The sequence below is a fragment of the Amphiura filiformis genome, chromosome 2 (genome assembly GCF_039555335.1).
Source record: "Amphiura filiformis chromosome 2, Afil_fr2py, whole genome shotgun sequence".
Classification (NCBI taxonomy): Eukaryota; Metazoa; Echinodermata; class Ophiuroidea; order Amphilepidida; family Amphiuridae; genus Amphiura; species Amphiura filiformis.
In genome coordinates this window covers 7208685-7226125 of record NC_092629.1, presented here as the reverse complement: position 1 = coordinate 7226125, position 17441 = coordinate 7208685, and the positions used below count along the sequence as shown (strand labels likewise).

The window sequence follows — 17441 nt, the reverse complement described above, 5'->3', positions numbered from 1 at the left end:
GAGTCCCGCGATGACTGCTCAGACTACGCCGACTGCATCAACACCAATGGAGGATATGGCTGCCAATGCTGGGAGAATTACAACGGGATGGACGACAATGCACACCGCCCCTACCAGTGAACCACCTTTGTTGACTACCGAAGCTATCATCGGTATCTCAGTCGCTGGCGCTGGCTTACTGCTGTTGCTATTAATTATTTGTTGCTGTTGTTTCGTGTTCACACAAGCCCCTGCCACACCAGTACCAATAGCAGCGCCATTGCCGGCCCCAGCACCACAGCCTTATATAGAGCAGCCACCACCACCACAGCCAATATATCTTGATCAGAAAAGGGTATGTGACCTAAGCATGTACAGGCCCATAGCCAGATTTTGTTTTTTGCAGGAGGTTCTGATTTTTTTTAATGTGGATCTCTTTCCCTCAATAATTTACAGCCCCTGCTATGTCAAAGGTCAAATTTAACTATAAATTGGATTTCAATAGCATGCCCTACTCCCAGGGAGGGGGTGTTATCAATTTTGTTTTTTCGAAGTGACAGATGAAGGATGATCTAATTATATAAAGCATAAAAAGAATAAATTCACATTATAGCATAGTAGTTTTTTCCAAAAAAATACTCCTAAATGAGGGGAATTGACGCATAGGACGACGACGTAGCCTTTTTTTAGTAAAAAAATGCAAACAGCTTTGCCTTTTTTCCATTTTCTCCAAAGACAACAGTTCTGCCAGGGTGCTGGCAGTTGAAAGGCAGTTGGGATTATTCATTCATTCATTCATCAGAAAAATAACTTAATTACAACAATTAACAAGACATGTTATGGAGGAGAAGGCTGGAAGGCCAAATAGGCCTGTAAAATGCCTTCCCCTATATAGGGGTAGAAACAAAAACAAACAAAAAATATTTAAAAAACAAAAACAAAGCCAAATAGTACAACTACGGAACAAGACAAGGACGGGGCTCAAAGAAATGTATAAACCATAGGTTAAATTTGTTTTAAGTGCTCAAAAGAGAAGAAAAATATATCAAACGTAAGTTGAAATTAGCTTTTGCTTAAATTGATTACGGAAATGTTTAACTGATTTAGATTGCTTAAATTCATTTTTTAGTGTATTCCAAAGATATGGACCGCTAGTACGAACAGAATGATCCGAAAATGTTTTCTTATTTTTAGTTAGATTGTAGTTGTTACAGTGTTTTGTTGAATAGTTGTGGATATCAGACCCTTTCTTATTTAAATGAGGAAGGTATCTATAAAACACCCAATTCAAAAGTATACAAATCGATGACGGTTAAAGTATTGTATTTGGCAAAAATGGGTGCAGTATGACTTCTGTAGTAACTATTAGAAATTGTCCTTATTTTCCACTTTTGGAGCTTAACAAGTTTGTCTAAATAGGATTTACAAGTATTTCCCCAGATAAGTATACCATAGTTTAATAACAGCAAGATAAGGGTACAGTAAAGAGTGAATAATATATGGTTAGGGACAAAGTGTTTAAGTTTATTTATTACACCAATATTTCTAGCAATTGTTTTGGACACACAATCAATGTGATGTGTCCATGTAAGGCATTCGTCAATTAACACACCTAGGAATTTGGTATGTTTAACTCTCTCCAAACAGGTATTGTCTTAAGTTACATTAGACTATTCTAGTTGGAATCCATACACCACCTATGGAAAACATGACCTTAATCTCCCACACAGGGGAGAAGATTTCAAATGGAGTAACTCATTCAAGTAATCCCATTTGAAATTCACACTCCCTGTGTGGACGGTTAAGGTCATGTCTTCCATAAAGGGTATATTGATTTCAACTGGAATAGCCTATTTTCAAGTCATCCCTAGCAGAAATCCGGCGGGTATTCACCTTTATTGGTAAGAGGAGGGTTAACAAGAGTATGCCATCTTACAAATATTCAAATTAATGTCACATCATGAATATTCTAAATAATGATGTCACATCATGAATATTCATTAATAACCTCAATGTGGTAAGAGGAGGGTTAACAATAATTTTTGTATTATTATATCCAGGAACCAGAAGTAATATATTTACAAGAGCCAGATCGTTTCCCCGGCCCACCACGGCGGTACATAGACGAAGCCCCATTGATACCATCTGGTAGTTACGCCAGACCGTATGGAGGATTCGGCGGGGGAAATTTCAATTCCAATAACAGCTCAGATCAACCTACGACAACAAAACAGGTCTTCTATAACCCATCGTTCTCAGGACGCCAGCAGAACAAATGAGAATGGTACGCTTAAAAACAATAAAAATACAAAATGGCGACTAACATCTTTGATAAGGCCTAAAAAAATTTGTATTATCCTTTTCGACCAACCCTGAAATCTCAAAAATGGGGTTGCGTTGTTTTTTTGTTTTTTTTTCATATTTAAATTTTCATATTTGGTTTAAGATTCTCAAAATGTTTTGCCTGTTTTGTAATTTGTACCACACAGCTATAGTATATATTTAAAAAAGAACAAGTCTGATAAACCTTATTAATCATTGTTTACCATCATATTTTTTGATGAAACAAAGAATTAATTTTGTTTGGTTTCATTTTAGTTATAGTTTAGTTAGTTTTAGTTTAGTTACTTAAGTACTTTACTTATAACAACTATTTTTCTGTTTTGTTTTGTTTCAGGTGACGCCCTTCAACAATCATGAATAAATTCACATGTGGGTCTTTCAAATAAGTTGTGTTGAGCAATCCATACATGTGCATGCTTTACGGGCAGCAACACACACATGCAGCAGCTGGAACCTTTGCAGAACTAGAGCCAGTCGTACTCCTGGATAACATAATCAAGTAGACTTTATCTCATGTAGTGTACGTTGCATGTAAGTGAATTGGTGATGCATATGTCCCGTAATAGCCACACACTTTTTGTAAGACCTGTACATATCATGCAACATTTGTGTAAATATTTTAAATTCATTTAGTTTAGAAGCAAAACAAGTTATTTTTATAAATATATAGGTAGATTGTTTTATTCTTTCATGTAAATTATTTTTCTAATTTTTTTTTAAACAAAACTTTGAATTATATTTTATGGTGGTTTGTATAGGTAAAAGTATTATTTTTTTTGTAAATATTGATATGCAAAATCATGATCAGTACTATAATAATTGATATGCAATCACTTTGTAAAACAGTACTAAATGTGTAGACAGTTGATCATGTCATAACTCTGAATTGAATATGATTTTGCTTCTCATGGAAATTCTGAGGGCTTGGAAACCAGAACTTATCCTTTGATTAAATGTTGGACAAATCCAGTTTTGGTGTTCAAATATTAGAATAAAACTGCAGGTCTTGGGTTCAAGTCCTAGCTCTGTCATGCCCTGTAAAATCAAATCAAATACAGGCATCATCCAATTAGTAGCCTACCCTTAAGAAAATGCTTTTTACCTGAGGTAAAAGCATATTGCCACCGCTTCGACACTGAAAAGTTTTGCCAACACTTCCTATGTATGAGAAGCGTATATTTTATTCAAAATGCAGAGTTATGATGATAAATAATTTACTTATTTAAACACTCTCACATATGAAATCTTAAACCATTTTTGTGTCATTGTGTGATCCCAAATTGTGAATACTTACTGTAAAAATGTAGTTAGATTGATTATAACCAGGGAAACAGTAGCTTATTTACAGTGGTGGCACTGGTGAGCAAATGCCCCCTTCAGAACTCTTGGCCCAAAATTACAAAAATGTCCACTTTTGTGGCAATTTTGCCCCCCTGAAATTCACTTGGCACCCCCAATGCCTCAACAACAAAAAAAAGGGCCACCGCCACTGCTTATTTATAGTATACGACATACAGTTATCGGCATGGGGATTCCAGGATCATAGTTAGTAGACAGATTTAAAAAAAAATTATCATCATTTTTTTTTTGCTTTTTAAAAATTACATTTAAGAAAGTACAGAATGAATTAATTGGGAAAATATTTTCTTTGAATTGGACTATTCCAGATAAAATCCATACACCCCTTATGGAAGACATAACCTTAATCTCCCACACAGGGAGTGTGAATTTCAAATGGGGTCACTTATTCAGGTAACCCCATTTGCAATTCACACTCCCTTACTGTGTGGAAGTTTAAGGTCATGTCCTCCATAGTGGATGTATATATAGATTTCACCTGGAATGATACATTGGTAAAATTAATGAGAGTTTGCACCAAGTGTACACATGTCATGTGAGAGATTATTGGAATACTTTATCAGAACAGGACAACTGGTAATGAAGAGGTAGAAATAATGATTATTAAAACTTGATATTTGTTATTTTCATATTTTTTTACTATTTAAGAGTCTTACAATTGATAGAGTAAATCAGTATGGAAGCTTTTGTAAAATGTAATTTTGAATAATACATTAAAAGTGAATAGACAATTACACGTAAACAAAAAACAATAGTATGTTTTCTTTCATATGTGGTTATACCAATAGTGTTGTAGCTTTTAAGCAGGCATTCTCAAATTAATATTCTGAAATGCCACTGTGAAATAAAATGAACCTAAGTGCCACTATCCGGGAGGGGGGTCCAGGGGGAAGAACCCCTGGATGCTCTTGGAATTTAGTTTTCTGGGAGGGGCTGTCCTGGCATATTTTGGTACAAGTTTTCAAATTTCAACAGTTATAGTTATACTTCAAAATTAACTCAAAAAAGGTATAGGTATTATACTGGTTGCAGAGTGAGTGAAATTGTGAAACTTTTTGACTTTGATTTTTTTTAAACAATGTTTAAGTAAGGGCGTGCACCGCGTTGAACCGTCACACGCACCACTATTTGAGAAAAAGGAGACGGTGCACACAGCTTTTTAAAATTTGCACTTTAGTGCATTCCTTTCTTGTTAGGTATTGAAAGGGTTTTTTTTTAGTTGTTGGAAAAAAATTAAGAAATGTGGTGGTGGCCTAACAAAATAATGAAGAAAGGCGACTCATAAATGAAAATAAAAAGAAGGAAATTGTGCATTACAAAATTGCATGCTGCTTTCCCTTTTTACCATTTGTTCCGGAGACAAACTTTTTTTGCCTTCTAATATAGAAAACTAGCAAAATCATTCAATTAGGGTTTACTGGAATGAAAAATGTGAAATTGTAGGCCTATTATATTTTCAAGATAAGTTTGCTATGCTGAATCCAAAAATTAATAGGAAAATTATATTATATCAAAATGAAAGGCAGAATGTGACCTTTCACATTACACCCCTTTATATATCAAGCCTTGGGATCTCCATTTATAGAACACTGGTTCCTTTTGTGTGTCAATTGTATTTGTCTTAATATTTGAATGCAAACACTACTAGGTCATGCTCCACTTCAACCAGTGGCATAGCCAGGATTTTGAAACAGGGGGGGGCACAACTTGTAAATGTACTGATGGAAATATTTTTTGCTAACGGAAGTTGTGATTTGTTGACCCAAATTTTTCATGGTTTGAAAAAGTGAAGAGCAAAAAAAACACCATAAAAAAAAAAAAAAAATTATGTTTATTTATTTATTTATTTTTCATTTTTTTTACAATTCTCCCCTTTTAGTGTCACCCTGGGTAAAAAGTACAAACGCCTTCCGTCTACCGACGGCCTTACATGGACCGACGGCCATGACAGGAGGGGGTGGGGGCACCGGCCCCCCCACTGGCTACGCCACTGACTCCAACCCACCTTTATTTTTATCACAACCCTATATATCTGATATAGGGTCCACAACTTACGAGTTCCCATCTAAATACTTTTTAAGACAAATCAAAAAATATTTGACAAAATGCAAACATGTAAAAATATATGTGTAGCCTTATTTGTTTTACACATATTGACCAAATTATAGCGTCACACATTGTGTTCAGTCACAATGGTTCATTATGTAAAAAAGATACCATTTTAAACAGTGTTAAAAGTCCATAAGGAGTCAACTCTCAAACAATAGTGTAGGCCAGGCCTATTCATGTGTTTGTTAAAGAAAACCCGACTGCTATGGACTTGTGGGGCAATTTTTAAAACAGTCTCATTTCTTACACAATTAACCATTACGACTGAACACAATGATATGTGACGCTCTAAATTGGTCCACAGGGGTAAAACAAATAGGGCTATACATATCTTTTATATTTTTACGTAAAATATTTTTGAATTGTTTTAAAAAAGTATTAGGAGGGAATTTATTAAATTACTCTGTGTAGATCTTTATTCAAATTGATACTTTCAGGGTCGGTTTTACCTTTACATGGGAGCCCTGTTACAGGCCAAAATTTGAGAGGCCCTCAAACTCAACGTGCACTCAAGTGGTCAAGTTTTAGTTTACCTATACTATATGATTGACATTGGCAGTGGAAGCAACAACATTTAGAGGTAGACAAGCATATTTCCTTCCGATTTGACTATTCACACGTAAAAATTCAATTTTAGCCCAAAATGAAGGTGATTTTTGCTTTATAAAGGGCCAGTGTGCACGGAGCATGCAAAATTTTGCAATATCATCCTATGCTGTTTTGGGGCTAAAAAGGAAGATGCACAGTGCAATTTTTGGCCCTGGATTTTTTTAGCACACACCTAGAACTTGTTCAGTGCCGAGGGGACCAAGGAACTGGTAGATTTTGTACTGTCAGAGAGGGTCTGTCATAGTCTCCTCCACACTGAGCAAGAGGAGTAGATTTTGTTCTCATTTTTTTATTCTAATACACTGACAATTCGCCACTTGCACGGTTCCGCCATTATGCACTATATGTGGGAGAGCCTCGAACTGGCAGCATACATGAATGGGAATTGAACCAGTCATATAACATTCTGTGTAAGGTTACGTAATTCTTCCTTTCATGTATGCTGCCAGTTCGAGGCTCTCCCGCATATAGTGCATAATGGCGGAACTGCAAGTGGCGTAATACTGCACCCGAAACAAATATGTTAACAATACGATCCATGCATGGCATTTTGTGCATGCTAATATGGTTACAAATGGCTTGTTTTTAGTTTTAAGTATGAGATTTTGATGCTGAAGGGGAAGCTCAACCCTAACACTTCCAGGTACTATATGATGTAATAACGCAATCACCCCAAGTGATATATTCACATGCTTTCATTAGGGGCTGTCAATAATTATGAGCCCCGGCCATAAAACAGCCCACCAAAATCACTTGCCCCCCTCTCGGCCTGCCAAAAATCACTTGCACATGCCCAATTTTTGGAATCCCGATTTGCAAACTTTATATGGTCTAGATATATGTTGTGAGCACAGCGAGCAGGAAAATTTGCATATTAAAGCGTCTCCATACTGTTTTCCCGAAGCCTTTTTGAGCGTTTTATTTAAAACGTGCCCCACAAATGTGTGCCAAAAATCGCTGTCCCCCCCTCGGCTGGCCAAAAATTGCTTGCCCCCCCCTTTTGGCTTGCCAAAAATTTCTTGCCCCCCAATTTTACCCTCCCCTAGGGCTCATAATTATTGCACAGCCCCTTAGCCGGGCCAGTTAAATACCCGTGGCTACCAGTCGCTGACCTAGTGCTTGGCACACAATGGGTCTTGGGTTCGAATCCCGACCAAAACAAACAACTTGCTTGTTTTCTCTCTTTATTCCTTCAAGTCACCAAGAAGCCCTTTGGAGTGTTTAGGGTTAAACTGTTGCAAAACAGGGCAAGACTCCCTGGACAAGGGTTGACCACCAAATGAAATTGACAGTTGAACGTAAACTAATAAAACACCACATACACATTCATTTTTTTTCTCAATAGTTACATTTATTTTTGTTATTGTTCTATTCACATATATGTATAACAACGAAACATTCCCTTGTAATCATAGACCATCATCACAGGTACCCAGGGGTACCACATATGTACTTTATACATATTTACAAAGTCATTTATGTATACTGTAATCTACACTATGTTCCAATACATTTTATGTATACAGAATCATACAGGATTGAATAGGGGCCAGCATATCTGCTCTTCCAAGCCAAAATGGGCTATTTCAGTTATAATTCATACACCCCCTATGGAAAACATGATCTTAATCATCATACAGGGAGTTAGATTTTACATGGAGTCACCCATTCAGGTGACCCCATTTGAAATTCACTCCGTGTTTGGGAGATTAAGGTTATGTCTTCAATAGGAGGTGTATGAATTTCAACTGGAATAGCCCAATGCAGTATCTCTGCAAATAAAATACAGTATATGCTCCCTGTTACTTGGGAGCAGGCCTGTAGCCAGAGGAGGGACCACCCAAATCCACCCAAAATACCCATAAATCCCTCCCAAATCACCAACATTGGCCCATCAAGATCACCCAACATTTCCCCAATATTATCTACAAAACCTTCCCATCATGCACCCAATTTTACATGGTGCCCCAAGCATAGGCCTCTTAAAAAACAAGGCGTATGCCCCAAGAAAGTCACCTTCTTGAAAATATGCCCCCAAAAGATCCACTTTTTCATTCAAAATATTTACCCCGCCCCACAATAACTCCTGGCTACGGGCCTGCTTGGGAGACAGGTGTTTTTGAAATAAGTCTGCTCACAAAGTCAGAGCAGATATTACATTTTGAATCGGGAAGGAAATATTGTAAATCAGGCAATATCTTCTAGTAATTAACAGGTTAGCCTTTTCTCATCAACGTCTTTATAACTTGAGCAATGCATAAGCCAGCACTTTAAGAAAACCCTCGCATTTTGCAGCTGCAACCAGTGAAACATAACACTATACCAGTATTCACCCTGTGATGTCAGTGCGCATTTCATTGGGCGCAGCCTCAAATCGCTAGTGTTTGCTCAAAGCGCTGGTGTCACGCACACGTTTAAAGACACAGCATAGATGTGCAAGCGAAACAACTGCTTCAGTAAGTTGATGTTACTGCCACATCAGGATGAAAAATGGTATAGATAGTTCCAATAGTAAGGTACTGTGGAGTGTCAGTTGCATACATGAAGCCAATACGATTACACAAATCCTCAAGTCAATTATAGATTGTCCATCAAAAATAAGTATGTCTGGCACTGGTTGACCAGATTTAAATTATATCTTAATGCAATAGTGCTTTAAATCATCACAAGCTCTTCCCTCTGACAGACTCAGGGGTACACCCCCTGGGGAGTTAAGGAGAAACAAAAATGTTAATGAATGTAAACAAATAACCAATTATAGTTGATACATACAGTACTGGTATAATTATACGGCAGACAGAAGTATACAGATATTATTTCAGTTGCTGTAAGGCCAAAATAAGAAAAAATAAAGTTTGTTTCAAAGCTGAAGAGATCAATAATTTAACACAATGTGTATTATTTTAATAACAATAATACTAGTAGCAATAATATAAATAATAATTACACTGATATAAAAAAGGTAATTTATGTAAATTAATTGAAATGTATGCAAATTTTAATAACAAGCTGTCTCTAATATGCATATTTATTCTAATAAAGAGCCCGTAACCCTATTTTGCATAATTATAACTATGAATTAAACTGCATTCGAATATTGAAGAAATATGTTAGGGTAACGTCAACAATTATCATATGAAAACAAATTTTGTCGTAACATATATTCTAAGCTACTACTAATAATAAAACACAAAATGGTGTTATTGATGAGATGTTTTGAGATTTTTTTTCTTATTTTGGCCTAATATGGCACAATATTTCTGTGCTTATAGAAAGCACCTTCCTTCAAGGCTGGTAGTGTTCTCATAGAACTGCTCTTGATTCCAGAAAATTACAGCACTTAATTTTTAGGATTAAAAAAAAATCAGGTTTTGCCAAAGGAAACATGGCTAAATTCTAATCCTTTAGTTAGGTCTAACTGGAATTTTTTTTAGAAATAAGAGCCAAAAACATGTGTTTTGGGGGCATTTTTTGTATGCGATGACAATCAAGCCCAAAGACTATGTTAAAGTTATGCATTTTAATTTTAGGAAAACACATTTACTAATTTTTTTCATAACCAATTAAAATTAAACTTTTGTGACTACAATTGTAAGAAAACATGCAAAATTTGCATGCTTTTGGTCCATTTTCCCTCAAATTATTACAATTTGACTTTTTTCGCCAGTTAGAATTAACTAAAAGATTAGGATTTAGCTATATTTCATTTGGCAAAACAAGATACTTTTTTAATTCCAAAAAATTAGTGCTATATTTTTCCAAATATTGGATTCAGACATAAAAAATAAGGACAGTATTGTCATTCATCATTAATGACTTGGATGACAAAATAAAAACCTGTTCTACAGGCAGACAGACTTTTCAAGTAGAATTAAAAAAAAAAAAAAAGAGGCTAAAGGACTTTTTTCAAAAATCCCAAAATGCAAAATCTGAGTCGGTCGGCCCCTGTAGAACAGGATTTTTTTGTCGCCTTAATATCTAATTATATTTAACATTTATACATTACATAATTACACAGATCACAAAAATAAAATATTTTATTATATGGGAGATTTTTATCTTTTTTTTTTTTTCAATCTTTTTGTTGTGGTAGTTGCTGCTGCAGTAATTCATATCATGAGTTATTTACAGTATAGTTTCTACAAATGATTCTGCCTCAATCAACCACAGAGTTAATGCCCTGCATGCTAGCTATAGGCTTCAACATAAAAAGTATCAACTTTGAGATATTTTCTCAAAATATTTTCTCGAAATATCAAGAACCACTGAACCAATACTAGGCTTGCCTGTACTCATTTTAATGCATTTTGTATGCCAATTCCAAATATGGTCATCATAGGCATAGATCCCCCAATATTTTGCCAGGGGGATGGTCCATACTATCATCCCCCCAATGTTGACACCTGTATGTGGGTTTTTGACCAAATTAACCTCATAATTTGGCAATTTTAGCCCCAAAAGTGCCATTTTTTGCATGTGATTTATTCCACTTTTGTATCATATTTCACCAATTTAGCTTCAATATGGCAAAATTTTCTTGTAACATAAACTTATTCTGTCGCCAAAAGGTGATGGATTCCCTATACTTCAACCTCATCCCTCATACTCCACAGATGGTGATGAAAAATTATAATTCTGAATAATTTTTGAATTAAAAAAAGAAACTTTCCGCCTGCAGTCAACACCCGCATGGAGAGTTGATACACACCAATGGCAGATCCAATAGGAGCAAAAGCGCCATAGAGAACAACAAAAGAAATAAAGTAGTACCGTATTTACTTGATTAAATGCCCATCCCTCCCTACTCATGGACACATAGACCAATTAAGACCTGAAACTTTGGAAATTGGAACAATGTTAGAAACCTTAACCTCTGAGGAACACGCACCCAAGGATCACAACTGAAATTTTAACAATGACATTAAATATGTCCCTAAATGACCCATGGATGACCCCTGATCCCAAATTATTTGACCTTGACAAATTACTTCTCAGATACACAGAGCTGTTCAAATAGAGTAGAATTAATTAATAAAAAATGAATGCAGTCAGACTTGTATAAGTATAATCTTTCATTAAAACATACTTTCTGTTTTCATTTTCTTTGAAAGCACGCTAGTTTACATAGTTCCGTCCTTGTCCATTTCCTTTAACACTTCCTTGTTGCGCAATATCTGATGAAGCAATGTCTTTACTTAATTTTACTTGTATAAGTCAGGAACCTTTCATTAAAACATACTTTGTTTTCATTTTCATTTTATTTGAAAGTGTACTGGTTTACATAGTTCCATCCTTGTCCATTTCCTTCAACACTTCCATGTTGCGCAATTAGGGAATCAATCATGTTTCAACGATGCGGCCGTGTTGTCTGCATGGTTTACTTTACGTGGGCAGCTTTAGCTGCCCGAGCGAAGTAAACCACGCAAACGCGCAGGACGTGAGTTGTTAAATGGTGATGAACAACGGTGAAACATGATTGAATCACTTTCAACAACGAAAAGAAGCTAAAGAAATTAGATCATATAATTCACATGATTATTTCATGAGGAATGTCAGTTAATCATTGCCACTCAGCCTTACAAAAACTTCTTTGTTGATATCAGGAATAAAACGGCAATGTTTAGCCGCTACCCGAAAAATACTGAATTCAACTTGTAAGCTTGCATACGCACACAGGTTCCAGGCATGACGAATTTTAGGCTCGCTCGCGTTCGTGTTAAGCTACAGTGTGGATTCATCACGGATTGACAACGGTTGGCTCCTGTACATAGGTATAGGAGGAGTTGTTGAATATCTGATGAAGCAACAATGTCTTTCAGTTATCAGTAATTTCTCCGATCTGTACAAGATTAAGTACATCTTCATTGTCCTTTACCATCCATCCTTTACCATCCATCCATCATCCATAAAATTTTTGAATGAAACTACCATAGTTTTACGGCTTTCATAAATACCAGGCTGGAATGTTGCCTCTTTTTTCAGTTTCAGACAAAGACGGAGCTGTCCGTATCCATACTCCACGATTTGAAAGAGTTGACCATTTATCAATTATTTTTCCGTCTTCCCGTGGTAGGGAACATATGCGTGACTATTGAGCTATTCCATTTAAAATCCACACTACCCCTGTGGAAGATTTAGCTACAGTCCTCCACAGAGGGAGTATGGGTTTCGAATAGAATATACAATTGGGTAACTTCCATTTGAAATACTCACTTCAGTTGTGGAAGATATAGGTAAAGCCATATACAGAGGGAGTATGGATTTCAAAATGATTAACCCCAACCATTTGCATTTGAAATTCATACTCCCTCTGTGGAAGATATTCCCAAAATCTTTCACAGGGGTAGTGTGGATTCCAATTTGGTGCTTCTCAGGCTTCAACATTATCCTCAACATGGCTATTAATAATATTAATAGCATCATCATCAATGTGACGTCGTCGATATTTCCTATAAATGGTAGCAATTATTACTATAACAATTACACACGCAACAATAACAGCTGATCCGATACCGATGTAGTATGCTAGATTGCAGTCTAAACTAAACTGTGTAATACCAAGTCCATGACGGCTAGGAGGCGACTTGCACAGGTAAGTAGGTTGCGGATCTATGTATATTGTCTCATCTGTAAGTATCCAATCTTGCAGAGGTTTTATATCACATGTGCAATAAAACGAGTTGTCTCCAAAATCAAGATGCTGTAAGTTGTATGGTGTTTTCATCAAGAATGTAGGTAGTGCAAACAATTCATTATCAGATACAATAAGTGTTTGTAGACCAAAAAGTCCTTCCAAACCATTCACATCGACAAGTTTGTTTCCAGCCAAATTAAGGTAGCGCAGATTCGACATGCGATGAAATTGATCGTTGGGTAAACTATCTATTGCATTATGACTGAGATCCATGTGGTTGAGGTTTACCAGTGAAGAAAAGTCAATACCATTAATATCTTCAATTTCATTGCTACTCAGATCCAAATACCGCAGGTTGCGACTTTCAAGGACAAATGGCTCAATTGATGACAGCTCGCATTTTGTTAAAGTCAGTTTTTCCAGCCGAGGAAAATTGTCTATTTCTTGGCCACCAAAAAGATTTCCAATCGAGTCAGATATGGTAAGCGATTTCAGCTGTGAGCAGTTACCCCACGGTATGTCAAAGTAGAAGTATAATTGTCCATTGAAACTGACTGTCTCTAGTGCAGGCGTTAGGGTACACAATGGCGTAGATACATAGACTGAACCTGAAATGCTCATAGATCTGAGTACTGTATTGATACCATACAACATTATATGGCCCAACCTGTCAAAACCATTCAAACGCACATCAACCAATTGTTCAAACCAGCTAAGATCAAATTCATCAATTGCATTGTGTGACAAATCCAGGGATTCCAGTTGTAGACGGATAACAGAGGGTATAATAACTGGTATGTTATTTTTGCTCAAATCCAAGTGTTTCAGTGAGTCTGCAAGCACTCCCAGTGCTTCATAAGGAATTTCAGTAAGTTCGTTTCCACTGAGATCCAGCGAATCAAGGCGCGATAAGCCGCGAAAGGCGTATTTGGATATATATATGATGCTACCTGTTGAACAGTAACTATTAATATTCAAATTTCGTAGGTATGGAAACATACTAAATGCATCATCTTCAACTGATGTATGATGATAACCACCATCAAAAGGGCAATAGGAAATTTCCATTGACGACAAAGATGAGTTCAAGTACGATCCATTCATCACAGATTGAAACACACTTTCTGAATATACTTCCAGGTGTAGAGTCGATAGTAAAGCTGGTAAGCGTGTGATAAGTTCTGACCATTTAGTTTCATTCCAATATTCAGTACCTTGCTGACCGGTCAAGTATGATGCTTGTACTTCCTCTAGACTCGTCATATTTCCAAAAGGACAAGGTACATAGACAAATGCATTTTGATCCATGTTTAGTGTTCGTAACATTTGGAGGCCTTGTATCCCGTTACATGGTATAGAGGTTAACTGGTTCATTGAAATATCTAAATATGTAAGACGGATCAGTTTCTTAAACAAAGTCTCTGGTAAGCTTGATATGAAATTCCAGGATAGGTCCAAATATTTGAGATTCACAAGCAATGACGTCTCTGTTATCTCTGGCATTATAAAGCCCAATATCTCATTAAAGGATAGATCTAAATGTTCCAGACTGATGAGGTCTTGAAAGCGAACAACGGGTAGTAAAGATTCTATTGAATTCATGGATAAATCAAGCTCTTGCAACTCATGTAACCCATCGAATATCGCTGGTGGTAGATAGGACAAACCACTGCCGACTAGAATTCATCTTTTCAATGATGTCGTTGAACGAAATGCACTTCCATGGAAAATAAGTTGAAGTCCAAGGCTTAGATCTAGAGATTCCAGCTTGTTCAGTCCTGCAAATGTATTTGTGCTGATATTGAGAATCTTATAGTAGCCCCCGCACCTCATATCCAACACTCGAGACCCAACTTTGCGCCTAAAACTTATGTTACTCACAGAGTTGTTGCTCAAATTTAATTCTTCAAGTTGATCCAGATGAATAAAACTACTCCCATTCACAGTTTCAAGTTGATTAGAACTCAAATCTAGACTTCTGACGTTGGTATTTTTCAGTGGTGGAACGCTTGTAAGTTTCCTATTACTGCAGTCTAATTTTGTCTTGTTGTACACCTTACATGGTAAACCTTTTGGGAAGATGAATTCACTGGATTCCACGGTGGAAACGAGAAGAGGAAACAGGTATATCAGTGAGAACATCATGATGAAAACTTAATCTGCAGCAAATATGTGTTCCAACAGAGGTGAAGAACCAGGGATAAGGAAGAACCAGTGATGAGGAGGAACCAGTGATGAGGAGGAAACAGTGATGAGGAGGAAACAGTGAAGAAGAACCAGCGAAGAAGAACCAGCGAAGAAGAACCAGCGCAGAAGAACAAGCGAAGAAAAATCAGCGAAGAAGCCAGAAGACTTGTTTTACCAACCAATGTACAGCAAAATAGACAGGGCGGATTTAGGGGGCGAGCGGCGCGCGCGCCTCTATTTTTTTGACTAGCAACGGCGCTACCGCCTAACTTAAAATACAAAAATGAAAGAAATTAAAAAAAAAAAAGAACAAATTCGCCATGAACAGCAAACAATAGGCCAAAACCGTTGAGTTTTCGAGGGGGGCAACCCCCTTAACACCATTTTTTCGTCGTCGACCAAAAGGCGCCCCCTCTATCAAAAATTCCTGGATCCGACCCTGATAGACAGTGTATGAATTGTATCACAGACCAACAGTGTGTGAGAGAATAATGCACATTGATGTACAGTTTCACTTCCTTCCTTGTTTAAAAAGTCCCGCCTATCTGGGATGATTTTACTTAAATGATAAAAACATATGACATGATGTAAAGCAAACATTATAAACATATATGGTGTGCTTTTTTTTAATGGTGTGGGTTATAGTAAGCTATTCCAGTTGAAATCCATACACCCCCTATGGAAGGAAGACATGACCTTCAATATTCCACACCATCGGTATGAATTTCAAATGGGCTACCTCCATTTGCAATCTACACCCCCTGTGTGGGAGATTAAGGTCATGTCTTTCATATGGGGGTGTATGGATTTTAACTGGAACAGGCTAATACAAAACTGTGCGGTAAGAGAAGGAAGTAATATGCATGATCGCATGTAGGATATTGAATCAAGTTTCTTTTTACATGGAAACCCATTCTCTCTATTAAACCACATTCACTTCCTGTGAACAATCCTGTTTATATTATACTACATACATACTGTCAAGGTAAAATGAATCAAGTATAATACATGTATATAACCTCATTTCAATTGAATGGGTTTGCCAGTTCAGTTAACAATCACTGGTGGGTAACAGATTGGGTTATTCCACTTAAAATTCACACTCCCCCTGTGGAAGATTTTGGAGGAGTATGTTTTTCAAATGTAACTGGTCAGGGTTAATCATTTTGAAACCCATACTCCCCCTGTATTATGGCTTTATTTACCTATATCTGTGTGTATGTGGGTGTACAATGTAGGGGGTGTAGGTTAAGGTTTCTGAAATGGCTCAAATGCCCCTGTCCATGCAACATGGACACAACACAAACAAGTGTCCATGAGTGAAGCTATGTTTGCGGTCAAAGATCATTTTCCAAAAAATGTCAAATGCTCCAAAATTTTCAAAATGGCATGAACTTTGGGTGCAGGTTCCTCAATGGTGCCCAAGCCTTTGTGCTCAAAAGGTCATCTAGTTTACGATACAATTTTGTTGAAATAACACATTATGCATGCTCACAATAATATTAGGAAATAAATGATAGTACATTACACATTCTGTGGAACAATAATAACCATAAGCCAGTACAGACATTGGGCTATTCCACTTAAAATCCACACCACCCCTGTGGAATATTTTGGAAATATCTTCTACAGGAAGAGTATGTTTTTCAAATGTAAATGGTCAAGGTTAATTTATTTTGAAACCCATACTCCCCCTGCATTATGGCTTTACTTTTATCTTGCACAACTGGAGTGAGTACTTCAAATGCAACTTACCCAATTGTTTATTGTATTCAAAACTCATACTCCCTCTATGGAACACTTTAGCTAATCTTCCACAGGGGTAGTGTGGATTTTAAATGGAATAGCCCATTGTCAAATTTGCCCACAATGAGATCTTGCAATTTGGGTCAAAATCATGCTTTGTTGTGATTTTTATTTAAACGGCTCTGTATATCTGAAATGTAACTTGGTAAATATTTCTCAGAGTTGGGTCGATCCTTCATGTAATTATTTTGTGTAAGCTAATCCTAACCCTTACTCTAACCCTAAGTCAAATCCTAATCCTAATCCTAACCCTAAACTAATCCTAACCCTAACCATAATTTTGTGTAAAATTACATGAAGGAATAACCCAGAGTTGGAAAAAATTATGCTTTTAGTGTCCCCATGAACATTCATTCAGGCGACACAAAAAATTAACCAAAATATTTTAAACAACTTTATATTTCGGCTCTAAATC

At 36.6% G+C, this 17441-nt stretch overlaps 1 protein-coding gene across 1 annotated transcript; it reads right to left on the bottom strand.

Moving 5' to 3' along the window:
* Positions 1-14716: 14716 nt before the first annotated feature.
* LOC140138000 (leucine-rich repeat-containing protein 3-like) lies at positions 14717-15178 on the bottom strand. Its single transcript, XM_072159832.1, has one exon. It carries the CDS (start codon positions 15176-15178, stop codon positions 14717-14719), a length of 462 nt encoding a protein of 153 aa, XP_072015933.1.
* Positions 15179-17441: the final 2263 nt, after the last annotated feature.

Bases quoted from the DNA above. Each gene is read 5' to 3' on its own strand.
- LOC140138000 (XM_072159832.1), bottom strand. From the start codon at position 15,178: ATGATGTTCTCACTGATATACCTGTTTCCTCTTCTCGTTTCCACCGTG.